The sequence below is a fragment of the Neofelis nebulosa genome, chromosome 1 (assembly GCF_028018385.1).
Source record: "Neofelis nebulosa isolate mNeoNeb1 chromosome 1, mNeoNeb1.pri, whole genome shotgun sequence".
Lineage (NCBI taxonomy): Eukaryota > Metazoa > Chordata > Mammalia > Carnivora > Felidae > Neofelis > Neofelis nebulosa.
This window is the reverse complement of record NC_080782.1, coordinates 8,818,195-8,833,771: the sequence shown is the minus strand read 5'-3', so window position 1 is coordinate 8,833,771 and position 15,577 is coordinate 8,818,195. Positions and strand designations below refer to the sequence as shown.

The 15,577-nt window shown below is 46.9% G+C and overlaps 1 protein-coding gene across 7 annotated transcripts in view; it reads left to right on the top strand.

Moving 5' to 3' along the window:
* Window positions 1–15,577, top strand: part of CTNND2 (catenin delta 2) — a 947,889-nt gene that overhangs the window by 799,485 nt on the left and 132,827 nt on the right. For all 7 annotated transcript variants that reach the window (XM_058715770.1, XM_058715751.1, XM_058715761.1 and 4 more), the window contains one exon: window positions 11,067–11,184. In XM_058715770.1, the coding sequence (XP_058571753.1) occupies window positions 11,067–11,184 (118 nt within the window). The remainder of the gene's footprint in view (window positions 1–11,066; window positions 11,185–15,577) is intronic.

Below are 15,577 nucleotides of genomic sequence, written 5' to 3'. Positions count from 1 at the left end.
GACAGAGATCTCAAAATACAAGGAATTGGATGGCCTTGGCCTGGCTCCTCATTTATGTAGCCACGGTGCTCACTTGCCTGAAAGCCACCTGTTGGTGAAGTGAATATTGCATTTCCAGTTTGCAGGGTTTCCCAGCATATTAATATATTGTATGTATTTTTATTTTTTATTTTTTTAATTTTTTTTTTAATGTTTAATTTATTTTTTTTATAGTGTATGTATTTTTAAAGCTCAGGTTTTGTGACTTACACTCAGTTGTGCCTGGTCGATAAGGAGTAATTTGGGCTAGTAAAAAAAAGAAGAAGAAGAAAACACTGGTTTTTAATTTGTTTTGTAACTTAGTTTGCATTCTGAGCGGATATTTCCTTTTCGCCGTTGACTTTGTCGTGGGGCCGTGGCTGGCGGCCGGTTTTGTTCCGTGGGTGTGTCTGCCGTGGCCGCTGGTGGTGCCAGTGGGTACGCTCCACGGAAGGCCGCCTCCGTGGCAAGCAGAGGAACCAGGACCGAGGTCGGGCGTGGGGCTCGCAACGTGAGATGCTCCCTGGTCCTGAGTCCGCACAGAGAGCCTGCCACAGACGTGCCAGAGTGACATGTTCCAGGCGTTCGTGGAACACGGCGGAGCTGGGCCTCGGCCCAGGAGGTGGGGCCACGTGGCGGTGTTCCAAGCTAGCCGTGTGGCTCGGTAGCTACAAAGTCAGGGCACAGTGAAGTGAGCGCCGCTCACGCCCGCGTGCAAGTGACAAAACGACCACGGGATGTGCGTGGACCACAAAGGACCGCAGGCGCGATTAGGTTCACGGTTAACGGTTTTAGCCGCTCGCCTCTTTTCCCTGGGATTTCCTCGTCTTTCCGCCCAACAGGACCCTGGCGGCAGACGTTTCCTAGAGCAGTTAACTCTGTGGCGTCCATCAATTTTAATTGGAATCACGAAGCTAAAACCCTGGGTAGTACTTGCCAGCCATAGGTGTCTTTCAACTCAGGTACTTCTGGTTCTGCCGTGGGCTTCTTTGCAACAGTGCGCCCTGCTGCATGGCCAACTCCGGAAGGCGGGGATCTGGGCATTCTTAACAGGGACAGTGTTCAATCGTCGACAGAAGAGGAGCCTGTCCGTCTCTCTCTGCTGGCTTATGTTCATGAGGGTGGCTGGAGTGTCAATGCGGAGGGACCACCGCCCTGAGGACAGCTCAGCCTCAGTGTTCGCTGCCAGCCTGGTAGGTAGTTGGTCTTTAGGCCACTGAAGCATTCTGTCCCTGCAGCTCTACAAAGCAATTACCGAGCCCTCACTGTCTTGATTTATAAAGAGATTGCCTTCCTTGCGAGAAGACAGTAAGATGCATAGGAGGAATCCAAAAGCAAGACTGTGCTAATCTTAAAAAAAAAAAAAAAAAGAAGAAGAAAAGACAAAAAATAAAAAGAGAAATTTATTTCTCTGGAAATCGTTCTGACTTGGCTGTAATGAAGGTGGCACCTTAAGAAACAAGTAAGCCTAGGGGCGCCGGGGTGGCTCAGTCATTTAAACGCCAGACTCGTGATTTCGGCTCAGGCTATGGGATCCCAGCGTTGTGGGATCAAGCCCTGCCTCAGGTTCCACATTGAGTGTGGCACGTGCTTTAGATTCTCTCTCTTTCCCTCTGCCCCTCTCCCCCCACTTGTGCTCTCTCTCTTAAAAAAAAATCAATCAAATTAAAAAGAAACTTAAAAAGAGAAACACATATGTGTAAAGAGAAGTCAAGAGCTTTTCAAATAAATTCAGCCTTCTGTTACTTGTACCAAATAAAAATGAACAGAGGTGTGGCTAATCTTAATACAGGTGTCCCTCAGTTGTCAAAAGTTTGAATCATGCCACTTTGCTTTTGCAAAAAACCTACACGAGTAGCCGTTTTCACAAACTGAAGGAAATCCAAGAGGACTTTTGCTTTTATGGGGAAAAGGGTGAGAAGCAAAACCTGTGTCCCACGCTGGTTTTGCAGAGAGCTGGGACCGAGGCAGGGATCCAGAGCAGCAAGAACGGCCCCACCCAGCTCCTTCCCTGCGAACCACGGCCAGCGTCCTGGCATCCAGCGCCCAGAACTTCAAACCGCGTCTGCGAGCATCTGGGCTCTGTCTTCATGTATTTTGTGCATCTGTTAGCGATGTGCCCTCAGGTATCAGAAAAGCCTAAGAGAGGAGATTTCAGGGTCTGGGAATCCTCAGAATTGTTTTCCTGTAAATTAACGATAATTGCTTCTTTGCTTTACACACTTCAGCGTGTGAAAGGTTTCCTAGGAACACCCTACTTGGGCCCAGCACAGGAAACTTGACCATTCATACCATTTGGCACTTAAGGTTGGCATTGCAGATAAGGTTCCAGAGATTCACTTAAGACCCCACTACAGACTTCACTCAAACAGAGCCAGGACATTGCCCATTTCTCTCCCTTAGGATCCCACATACTCATTATCCCCCCAGAAGAGAATACCAACCACTCCACTCTCTGTTCACTGGAAGCTGTGAAGACTGAGGTTTTCAGGAGCCTCTTCCGCAGTAAGAGACCAGCTGAAGTAAAAGGTATATGAGGCGCCTGGGTGGCTCAGTCGGTTGAACATCTGACTCTTGATTTCAGCTCAGGTCATGATCTCACGGTTCTCGGGTTTGAGCCCCGCATCTGGCTCTATGCTGACGGGCACGGGTCCTGCTTGGGATTCTCTCCCTCTCCCTCTGCCTCTCCCCCACTTGTGCTCTCTCTGTCTCAAAAAATGACTTAAAAAGACAAAAAGAAGAAGAAGTAAAAGGTATCAACCAAGCACGAGAGCCATCTGGACCAAGCTGATGCCCACATGTCTGGTAGCTTATCTCGTGGCTAATCAGATCAGGGATAGGGCAAAACAAGTACTTTTGTCCCAAAAATGCGTCATCACTTCAAAAAGTGCGTCACATCAGTGCTTCTTTCGCAGAGGGCTTTTGTCTGCTCTGAGGTAGATAAAACATCTCCTGGCCTTGCATAGTTGAGGGCACGTGCCTTATATGTCACCCCCTCGCCCCCTCCCCTACACGCATGCCCCAAGGAAGAATTTTTATTTTCTTTTGTGTGTGCATTTTCACGTCTATTTATTTTTGACAGACAGAGCATGAGCGAAGGAGGAGCAGAGAGAGAGGAAGACACAGAATCCAAAGCAGGCTCCAGGCTCTGAGCTGTCAGCAGCACAGAGCCCAATGCAAGGCGTGAACTCAGGAAGCGTGAGATCATGACCTGAGCCAAAGTCAGATGCTTAACCAACGGAGCCACCCAGGAGCCCCTGATTTCCATATATAGGTGGCATTTTGGTCTTGGTCAAGACAATACAATTATTTGATCATTGAGAAATATCTTCTTGAAACTTGCGTGAACCCACTACAGAGAAGCAGTTTTCCAGGAAAAGGGTGGGGTGGGAAATATATATGGTTGGTTTGAGAAGAATTTCATTTACCCTTGAGTAAAACAAACTAATGCCCTTTCTTGGTTTTCTATGCTGCTGTAACAAGTTACCACAAACTTAGGGACTGAGGACAACGCCAATTTATTATCCTCCCGTTTCTGTGAGTTAGAAGTCTGACACAATCCTTACCAGTTCAAAACCACAGTGTTGTGCTCCTTATTAATGGCTCTTGGGAGAAGATTTTTCCAAGCTTCTTCAGGCTGTGTCCAGGATCGAATTCCTTGTGGCTGTGGGACCGAGGTCCCCGTTTCCTTGCTGGCTATCAGCTGAGAGCTGACAGCCTCTCTCACAACTTAGCATGTGGCCCCCTCTGTCAGAACCAGCAATGGGGACTTGAAGCCTCATGCTTGAGACCTCTCTGACTCTTGCTTCTGTGCCGCTCCACTGACACCAGCCAGGGAATCCTCCCTGCTCTTCATGCTCATTGGGTCCACAGGGATCATTTGGGATATTATAAAGTCCCTAACCGTAATTCCATCTGCAAAGTCCCTTTTTCCATGTAAAGTAACCTAGTCACAGGTTCCAGGCATGAGGACATAAACATCTTGGGGGGACGTTATTTGGCCTACCATAGTCCTCCCTCTGGGCCCCAAAGATTCACATCCATCCCACATACGTTCATCCCATCCTAGGGTCTCATCCCAGGACAGCATCATCTCCAAGTCCTAAAGGTCGACCCAAAGGTCTAAAATCAGCAGCATCTAAATCAGGTGTCATCCATGAAGTACAGCTCCTGGGGAACGATTCTCCTCCCCTTGTGGTCCTACGATATCAAAGACATAGGTCATCTTCTCCCAACAAACACCGGTGTGACAAGCATAGGATAATAGTGAGAGAGATGCCAGCTCAAGAAGGGGAAAAATAGAAAATGAAATAGACTACTGGATCACAGCAGCTTGGAAATCCCGCCCAGCAATCCCCATTAGATTTCAAGGCAAGGGATTTATCTTCTGTCATCCTTGGCTCTGCTCTCTGGGTAAGACGTCCCAGAAAGTCAACACTGGAAACGCCCCTTGAATGAATTCACCAGGCAGGTCAGGGGAGGCTTGCTTTGGTTCCCTCTTGGTTATTGGCCAAGTGTCACAAATGGTTTTAATTTTTTTTTTAACACTTATGTATTTTTGGGAGAGAGAGAGAGAGAGAGAGAGAGAGAGAGGAGACGGGCCACAAAGCAGGCTCCGCACTGTGAGCACAGAGCCTGATGCGCGGCTAGAACCCATGAACCCTGAGATCATGACCTGAGCCAAAATCAAGAGCTGGACGCTTAACCGATGGAGCCCCCCCCCCATCACAGGCACCCCCAGATGTCACAAACGGCACATTTCTGCAGAGCCACAACAGGCAGCAGAGCCACTGGTGGTACACTAGTTCAGTGGTTCAGAGCAGCCTGGCTGGGCTACTGGGCAGCTAGATGTCAATCAAACAGGACTTAGCACAGGTAATGTGGTTTGGCAAAAGAGCATCAGCATGATTCACCTTGGTGAACCATGAGCCCCCCGTGGTTTTATTGAACACAAGGGGCTGGCATAGCATACCAGGCTTAGTAAAAATGGAGACGTATACACCAGAATTGGCATTTGCCACAGACTGCTACCTCTCCCTACAGGTCCTATCCTCTGTTAATGCCAGGAGTGGTGGCCTGGAGACCCCACCTCTGCGTGGTTGTGCTTGGTTAGCATTTCCGCAGTCTGGTCACCTGGAGCCACCCCTAAGCCTGTTATGTGTAGGTTAAGCCTTGCCCTTCAAATTTGAAGGTACATTCCACGAAATATGCATAAAATGCTTTCTTGATGAGACACGTTTATCATACTCTGGGCTCTTATTTCTTAAGAACCTATGACTTGCGGCAGCAAATGTTAAGGAAAACAATTGATGTCCACATTTATAGAATTACAACCTCAGCGGGGTGCCTGGGTGGCTCAGCTGGTTAAGCGTCTGACTTCGGCTCAGGTCATGATTTTGCAGTTTGTGAGTTCGAGTTCCCCATCGGGCTCTGTGCTGATGGCTCAGAGCCTGGAACCTGCTTTGGATTCTGTGTCTCCCTCTCTTCCCCTCCCCCACTCGTGCTCCCTCTCTCTCTCTCTCTCTCTCTGTCTCTCTCTCTCTCTAAAATGAATAAACATCGAAAAATTAAAAAAGAATTACAACCTCAGCAAAGATTTTAATTACAACTTAAAGGTGAGTGGTAAAACCTCCATCCAACTCAGCCTATGTTTCTTTTCCAGACACATCTAGGCATTACTTCCAAGGGAGATAGGTTCCCAAATCCTTCATACCTCTGTTTTCATACCGATGATATCAGATCTAGGCACATCAGATATGTTTCTGCTTGCCTGCTAGACGGAGCTCCCAAGGTCAAGGGCCAGGTGCTCTTTTTATTCCAAGACATGGCATTAGGTGTGGAGCAGTGTTGATACCCAGTCAAGGTGGGTTAGTTCATTGCTTTGAACTGATCTATCTGTTAGCCTTTCTTCTAGTTCCATAGACTGTATCTCACAAAACCCATAACTCCTCCAAATTTCAGTTCAATGTCACTTATTGCTGTAAAAAATTAAAAATAACTTGTATGTGCATTAATAGGGTAATAACTTTTTAGGTTATAAATCATCATATAATTATCCACGGAATGCCCAAAGTTGTTCCATGAATAGGGTGCATAGGTAGGTATTACCGTGAAAAGAGGCTATGGTAGGCTTTTAATGCATAAAAGCAAGCAAGGTGCTTTACAAACCACTATGGTAAAAAGCAAAAGCATACCTACACAGTTTATTGGTATGAGTAGAAAATAATCTTGAACGATAAATGTCAAATGGTGACAGTGATTTCCTTGGACAGAAGGATGAGGGGGAGAAGAGAGAGTAAGGATGTTCGCTTTTACTGATGTATTTCCCCCAGGGTTTGAATACCTTTACAATAGTTTCAGATTTTTAAAAAAGCAGTAATGAAAATTTTCAAAATGAGGGTGTCATTGTTGCCAGGAAACCTTCCATTCTACCCTCTGCACACCCCGCATCCTCTCTGCAGGCTTGCAGTACATGTTCCAGGTGCTTCCTGCAGCTCCCCGCCTAGTGTCTCTCTCCCTCTTGGATGGGGGGTCTCTGGGCGACAAGCAGCTGGAACACTTAACATTTCCTTCATAGACTCCATACCAGGCCCTGAGCATTTGGCCGTATCACCACACGGTCGGGTGATGCCAGATGCTCCCATCGGCGCACTATGGATGAGCAGACCAAGGCAAGGCACGTGCCTCCACACCTAGGTAGCCCCAGCTACGAGGCCATGCCAGGTGCACGAAAGGGTCCACCTTTGTTGAAGTTATCAAATGAGAAGAAGGCAACAAGCTGGTCCCTTGTTTTGGTAAAAGTTTGTGAAGGGGCACCTAGGTGGCTCATTCAGTTAAGCGTCCGACTCTTGATTTCAGTTCTCACAGTTCATGGAATCAATGCCAAACTCTTCCTGCAAGCTGGCGGTGAAGAGAGCTATGGCTCGGGGATACCTGATTGTCTCCAGGCGGCAAAATTGTGCCGTTCTCTCCAGCACTCCGTGTGTCTGATCAGTATTGTCAACAGTCATAAGAAAGCTCATATCTCAAACTTGTTTAGTTATGTTCAGCTGTTGTTGTCTTTTTCTTCCTTCCCAAATTGAGCCTGCTCTGAATAATCCAGGATGGGGGTTGTAGTGGCAGGGCACAAGCCACAGTGTAAGAAGCCTGTATTCTTGACGAAGCAGGCATCCAGCATTGTCCAGTGAGTACAGCGCACGGAGGTAAATCAGTCACACGAGTGACTGTCCGATGGGAGGGCTGAATGCACGAGTAATAGCCACCTTGCTCTGAGCACCTAGGTTGTGTTGGGCACTCAGCTGTATGCTGAGCATACAAATGACAGCAACATGCCTTCTACCCTCCAGAAGGTTCCAATGCAGCAGTAAGGTCACAGCCTAAATAATTCTAATACAAAGTCAGTGGTGATGGTTAAGAGAGATTCAAAGAGCAAAGAGAGTGTAGAGAAGAGAGGGCTCGTTTCAAACAGACTAATTGCTGACAATCTCATCCATTGGTTTTCTCTGCAGTTTCCCTGTTCATATCCTGACCATCTTGAAGTGGAGGCACATAAAATGAAGTCTTTCATGTGAAATGCTGGTTGCGTTCCTTTGAACGTGCATTACAAGTGCCTCTTTGGATCCTATGAGGGCTCTGTATATTGAATTTGTTTTACATAAGCTCAGTGAGTGATGGAAACTAAGAGAAACAGCATGTCAAACAGCACTGAAGAGAGGGGAAATAAAGCAGCTTAACTCGTTACAGTTGAATAACAGAGATTGTAAGAGATTTTGTACCTTTTCATTGTAAGAAATAAAAAGTTTCGTTTTTATCAATTAGATAAAAAGATTATAGAACCTACTTTAAGCAGAAATCTCCAAATGACATGTCAACTGACAGTTCAATCAAGATTATAAAGATTATTTCTAAGGCATAGCTGTCATGCGATCTTTGTGCTTGTTTTACAAATAATCCATCAGTATTTGTTTGAATGTCATGTTTATGCATAGAAATTTGCTGTACCGGTTTCCCATCAGACGTGAAAATCACCTCGGTCAAGATGGGCAGATGGTTTCAGGTGCAACAGGAGGGTGGAACTTTGTAGGTTGGACACGGGCTCATTGTCCCTTCCTTAGGACCATGATTAGTTAATTGCTACACACACAAAATGTTGTTGGTTTTTAAAAAATTTTTAAATAGTGAAGCATGCACGATATAGTAGATCTTGTTTTGTGGGGGGAAAGGAGAAACAGGAAACTCTCCTCTCCTCCAGAGTGAAAAGCCAGGGGTGCTTTTCTGATGTGTTTCCCTCATTTAGGAGTAGTGGCTTAAAAGCCAACTCACCCCCCAGAGGGTTGTAGGACACTGTTCCCCATTGATTAAGAGACATGTGCACACCTCATTCTGTTTAAAAATATGTATTGAGCATCATCATACCTGAAGACACTGTGGTAACTCCCTCTTCCCCTCCGTATCATAGAGGTGTGTTTGTATGTGTGTGTTTACATGTGTGTTTATATGTGTGTGATTATATGTGTGTGTGTGTGTGTGCATGTGTGTGTGTGTGTGTGTGTCCCATTCATTTCCCCTTCTCTACAGGGACCCAACTTATTAGTCATCTCATTTCTCAATATCTTACACATTTTTTAAAGATTTTATTTGTAAGTAATCTCTACACCCAACGTGGGGTTCAAACTCACAACCCCAAGATCAAGAGTGGCATACTTTACTGACTGAGCCAGCCAGGCACCCCACAATATCCTATACATTCTAATATAGCAGCCAGTTAGTAAGTTTTTTTTTTTAATTTTGGAGGAGAGTGGACTAGAATCAAAGAAAAACGAGAATAAAGGATACTGTTTAGATTAATATTCACAACTATAATGTTGACCGATTGATAATTCATGATCTTTCCCAGGTTGCCCTGTCCATTGATTACCACTGAAAATAGGCTGATCATTATGAAGTGTATTTGTGAATGAGGAGGCAGTCTGCCCTCACCATAAAGCTACTCAAGGGCAAGACTGAGCATTCATTGGAAGAGGGCAGAAGACTTCAGACTAGGGTGTACAGAGCTACCCTCAGGCACTTTCAAGACTACATTCCATCGTTCTCTCTTTGGAAAAACAACCTCTTCAGAGTATAGGTGCAAGATTTAAAACACACAGGCACACTGCCATCCAGCATTCTTCTGGCCAAAGAGGTCTGATTGGGATTTTTGACAAGCCTATTACTCTAACAGCCTCAAAGCCTGACCTGGTGAAAACCATTTCAAGGAGGAGTGGTCTAAAACTGCTCTGTCACAAAGGCTGTCTTTCTCGTTTAGAGTAATACCAGCAAAGCTCTCACCACTTCTTCCTGCAGAAATTTTGGCTCTTCCTCCCTCTCCGAGATCCTGTCAGAAGTGAGGGTTGGCCACCCCAAGAGGGAGTCCTGACACTTTACCTAAAAATTCTGTCACTATTTGCCTAGTTATATTATCTGAGGAACTGAGAAATTTTGTTTATATTTTAAGATGAGCAAATGCCAAAAAATACTAATTTGAATTGAATAACCTTTCCCAGTCTTAGATTAAAATGCGGAGAGATCCTCCGCATTCAAACACATTAAACACATCCTCCAGAACCTTCTAGATATCGAAGAAAACATTTATGTTCAGTAGCATTTTAGCCGTTAGCATTTTAGTGTCGGCCCTATTTTATTTTCGTTCCTAAAAAAAAGTAGTATATGCATGTTGTGCATCAAGCCTGAAGGCCTTGCCTTCCTCTCCTCATAGACTGGGTTCAATCCCAGCCCCCCCACTAACTCCTCCCTCTGTGGCCTTGGGCAGCTCTCTCAGGGTTCTCATCTGTAAAACAGAATGAAAAGTAACCTTGAAGGACATTTTGAAGATGAAATGGGAATGCCTCCGTCAGTTACAACGTGGGTGTGAGATTCATCCTGTTCGGTGCCTCCTGCGGGCTCTGTCCAGGGCCACAGATCCTTGGGATCTGCCATGTGGCAGCCATCAGGAGTCAGCAGAGAGGGTGCCCTTCCTGACCAGACCCTCTCCCTAGAGCCAGAGTCAGCGCGGTGGTTCTCCGCTTTGGCGTCACCAAATAGGAAGTTATCTGATGCCACCCAAGACTCCAGAGTGGGGCCCAACAGTCTTGTCCGGGTGATTCTGATATTAGCCGAGTTTGAGAGCCACTGGCCTACTGGGATCACTCTCGAGAGATCACTCTTCCCATGGTCGCTAAATTCCCTCAGTTCCTTTATACCTTCCCTTCACTCACCTCCAGCATCCCTCCAATAGGCTGTGTTGTCCACGACTTGCCACAGAAATTCTCCGCCTGAACCACATCCTAACCGGGGGTAGGAGAGGAAGAATGTACTCTCAGGTGGTGCGGTCACTAAAAGCACCCCAAAGACTCACCCTTGACTGAGCTTTTCTCATGTCTTTTGTAGAAGTGGAAGATCTCACTGCTTCCCAGCCGCCTGTTCCCTGACTGTCCGCCCCTTCTGTTGGCTTAAGCTCAGTTTGTGCTGGTGCAGGAAGGAACTTGGGCCACGCCTGCCCATAAAAGGTGCCCACGGGCATCCCGGTGATTAAATTTTCACAGAACCCCCTACCCACGCGCCCAGAATAAATTTCTAGAAGTTTACTTCTGGTAGGGCCAACGTAGGTATATTTTTGAAGCAGGCGAAATTAGATCTCTAAAATATTTCAGTAAGTCAGAAGCTCCGTCTTTGAAAAACGCTCTCGCAAATTTCTCCAAGAAGAGGCCTTTGAATCACAGAGCTTGATTCCCTTGTCAGCTGTCAGTGAAGTAAACCTGAAAGACTTTCCAAGAGCCCCCATTCTCCGCGGCCACGGGACCCTCACAGATGACATGTTCAGAACTCTGAGTCTCCTTTGCACAAGTTACGATGCAGATACCTATGACTTACCCAGTTCTATGATGTATTTATGGAAACCGTCCCTACTATTTAAAACCGTGTTCTCGGTAAACATTCTGGAGTTGCGCGTGGGAGAAAGGTTCTTTTGGGGACCACAGGGAGGTAGCTGACGTGCCCTTTTGCTTTTGCAGGAATGTCAGTTCAGCCGGAGAGGAGGCCCGCAGGAGGATGCGGGAATGCGACGGGCTCACAGATGCGCTGCTCTACGTGATCCAGTCTGCACTGGGGAGCAGTGAGATCGACAGCAAGGTTTGTTGTGTTTGCATAGATTAAACATCTTTGTCAATAAAGATGCCCAAGGGACTAAGCAACGGCTAACAACAACGGAGAGCTAATGCTGTGCCTAATACCTTCACTCTGAAATCTATCGTGGTCTCCCCGTAGGAATCCTACATTTTCTTGATGGCTTCTAATAATCCTAGCCTAGAACTAGACACCTTAGTCTCAACAATGAATAAATAAAAAATGTGGATTGTTTTAAGTTACTCAGATGGGATGAGTGTATCAACTTTTCCATGCTACATTACCCACAAGCTTCCAGTTTTATTTTTTTGAAATCTGCTTTTAAAAGAAAGAGACCTATTAAAACTACCTGAGCTTCGAATAACTCTATATTCTTACCAGTTAGCTTTTTACAAATGTTAGTTCAAATGCCATTTTAAAAGTACCTGATGAAGGGGCACCTGGGTGGCTCAGCTGGTTAAGTGTCAGACTGTGGCTCAGGTCCTGATCCCCTGGTTTGTGGGTTCGAGCCCCGTGTTAGGCTCTGTGCAGATGGCTCAGAGCCTGGAGCCTGCTTCAGATTCTGTGTCTCCCTCTCTTTTTGCCCCGCCCCCTCCCCGCACCCACTCTGTCTATCTCTCTCAAACATAAACATTAAAAATTTTTTTTTAATTTTTTAAAAAAGTGCCCAATGAAGGTAAGTAACTGCTTCAAAAATGCTAAATAAACGAGGCTGGTGATATGTTAATCATCAGAGTCTCTTCAGTGTTTGAGTTCACAAACCAAAATAGAGTCGGGTGGGCTTTTCCAGTGTTGGAGGTATTTTGTTTCGCCTCAGTTTGTCTTTTGATTAGTTTCGATTCATTCTGAATGTAAAACTGTAAAGTAATAATGTCCTGATGTAAACACAGACTCTAATGATGCTTTTAAAGTAGTCCGTGTGACAAATGTAAACACGGACTCTACTGATGAGTCCATGTGACAAATGCGAGACCATAACGAGAACTTCTCTAGAGCCACACCATGGACATTTGGGGCTGGATAATTCAGTGTTTGGGGGCCACCCGGTGCATTGTAGGATGTTGAGCAGCATTCCTGGGCTCTACCCCCTAGATGCCAGCAGCTTCATAGCTGGGACAAACCAAAATGTCCCCAAGATATTGCCAGATGTCCCACAGAGGGAGCAAAATTGGTCCTGGTCCTTAATCCCATGGCTTTTAATGCCACCTCTTCGTTAGAATTAGGACTGCTTAGTAAATACACGTGCCTAGACCCCATCACAGCCCTCTGACTCTGAACGTCTACCTCTGATCTCAGATTTTTGTTCCTTAGAAGTTCATCAGGTGATTCGACGTGTGGCCTGGACTGAGAGCCCACCTTAGTAGATACAGCTTTGACAAGGACTCTCATCAGAAACACGATGTAATGTAATTTAGTGGTAAAGTCCCATAAAGAACAGGTACGAGTGGTTTGATCCCTTTGGTTACCAGCTGGCGTGGGGAATGACCTAGTGAGGGGTTCTCAACCTTGACTGCACAGTGGAGCCACTGAGAAATGTAGGGAATTGCTGATACCTGAGACCTACTCCCTGTGGTGGAGGCATGATCCGCCTTCTGGGATTCCCATCCTTTGAGTACTAGTTTACCGCAGTTGTGAACACAGTTTGTCATCTGATCGCCACCACTGACTTATGCTTGCATCCATCAGCTTACTGTGAAGTGCTCCTCAGTTTCGAAATGGAGTATGATGGACTCTAGATGCAATCATCCCCTTTTGTAAACACTGTTAACGGCCATTTTAGAACTTTTAATATCATTGATAGGAAAACGAAGTCCCTAAAAACGTGACCAGTCAAGATGTCTTGAGGATTTACAGATGTCTGTTAACACAATAGGCGATTTTTAAAAGAGCTGCCAGAGGAAATTCACCAAGGCTTCAGTGCGGCGGGTCTTAACGTTCAGAGCAGGAAAGGCCGCAGCATCGGGACGCTGAGCCTCTTACTGTAACGGATGCCAAAAGAGCTTAATATTGTCTCGGCCTTGCAGTTGAAAATAAGGGCCAACAGCCCCTTGCTTTGGCCAACCGCCCATGCCCACACTGGTGGGAAGGTAGTCTCTAGCAGCGCGGCCCCAACACGAAGAGCTGTGAGGCCCCACCCCTTTCCCCTGACGTGTCAGACTCCTGGGAGACATTGGAGATCACCTCTTTTAATGTCCACGTTCTCTTCAAGAGAGGAACCTAGAATCCCTGGGGGTATTAAAGGCGGGAATCCTAAGACGCGGCTATTTCTGATGCAACAGCTAGGGCACCAGGCTTGGGTAGATTTGCCCCCAGCCTCCTGCTGATTATAGAATTGGACCCGGGGACCCCGACTTCGTGACAAGGCAGATCGCCGTAGCTTCTGAAAGGATCAGACTCCACAAGTTACTTAGCAGCGTTTTGCCAGCCAGAACGTGCCAGAGAGTCCTAACGTATTATGGTCCCACAGTGTGCCACTCAGCCCTCTGTCTGCTCACCTCTGAGCTTTCACAGTGACAGGATAGAGGAGGGAGGTGAGTGCACATTCTCTTTACGGCCAGCAAAGCTAACGGAATCCTAGAGCCTGGAATCCACACAGGCTCTCAGCTCGGCTCCCGTGACTGGGACAGTTTGTTGAATGGGTAACACATGGTTCAGCAGTCTGTGGACAACTTCCACATTAGCCCTTTGCCATAGAAAATAAGGCGTCAAAATGACCCTGGTGACCACGAGGAGCCGCCAGAAGCTCTGTTGACAGCAGTGCATGTCAAGAGCAGCGCCACCAGCTGCCACATGCCTTCTGCTGGCGTCCCAAAGAAGGACGGTGGCTGTCTGTTTTTCTGTCCCCTGTCCCCCTGCTTTCGAGGAAAGAGCTTGAGTGGGTGGCCCTCCCACACCAAGCTGAGCTAGAGGGATGAGTTCAGCCTCTGTGTCTCCCTTGCCCCATCTTTTCCTCTGCACCCCCACCCCTCCGTCAGCCCCACTTTCTCCCCCACTCCGGCTTCTCCCAGACCATCCCCCAGCCACAGGTAGATCATAAAGCATTTCTCAAAACTGTGGCTGTGTTCCCCAGTAGTCATTTGTTAAACAGAGGCACGGAGATGCCTCCAGGGAACATGAGCAGCAGGATGAGAAAGAAGTTGATTCTCCCAAGTCTTTGATGTAGGGGAAAAACCAGTTTGAGCTGATTTAAAAATCGTTCTGACTTATGCCATAACATTTCCCTTTCAGGGAGAGACTTTTCTCTCTTTCACGCATCGTCCTGTGTTTACCTGCTTTCATGCCGGTTCCTTTTTTTTGATGCTGAGAGGATGCTTGAAATAGAAAATCAAGTTGGCTTAAAGCCGGTGGGATTAGCAGCCGTGAAACCTTGAAAAGCTGACAAGAAAGGTCTAGAATGGAGCAAAGGCTCCCGAGATACATTCTGAAAACCAGTTTTCCTGGTTGATTGTCACACGCCCAGTAGTCAAGTCAAAGATGTATGCTTCCTTTAACCAGATCCCTGTCGTGGGAGGGGAGCACTTAGCCCCATCCCTTCCAGGCTGGGCCCAGGACTGGGAAGACGTGGCCCAATCTGCTGTGAGTCCCCGACGACTACAGGTCTCGTCCCTCTCGTCTGTGAAATGGAATCACGTTCCCTGCCTTGAATGCTGGTGCACACAGCAGGTGCCTGAGAAACCATAGCCAAATTGGCATGCTTTTAGAAATAAAACTTAGCTCAGTTCAGTTTTTTTCCCCACCATTATTTTTTGAATTGGGTGCATTTTTCTTCTTCCCACTGTTCGTCAAATTCGGAACAAAGGTCAAAAGGTCCGTGCAGTGGCCTGAGTGTATGTGTCCTCCCAAATTCATGTGTGAAACCTGTTCTCCAAGGTGATGATCTTTGGCAGGAAGGGTCTTTGGGAGGAAATGGAAGCACAGAGAGATTAAGCACTTTGCCCAAGGTCACACAGCCCATGAAACGGCAGAGCCAGAGCTCACACCTAGATTGGCGGCTCTGGGCCCCATGCTCTGGACTCCCAAGCGTGCTGTGTGCACCATTGTTCACGGTACGAACTCTCATACAGCATGCTCCGTGGGCAGGCACTGCCTTCAGTACGTACACACTAGGTTGGTTTCCCACTGTTGCTGGAATAGATCGCCACAAACACAGTGGCTGGAAACAACGCATATTTATTATCTCACCGTTTCACAGGCCAGGAGTCCCACATGGGTCTTGTTGGGCTAAAATAAAAGTGTTGCCAGGGCCGCATTCCTTCTGGAGGCGCCGGGGAGAGTCCGTTTCCTCGTCTTTTCCAGCTTCTACAGGTGCCCACAGTTCCCTGGCTTGTGGCCCCTTCCTCCATTTTCATAGGCAGCAGTGAGAGGTCATGCCTTTTCACACCTGTTCTGCACCCTCTCT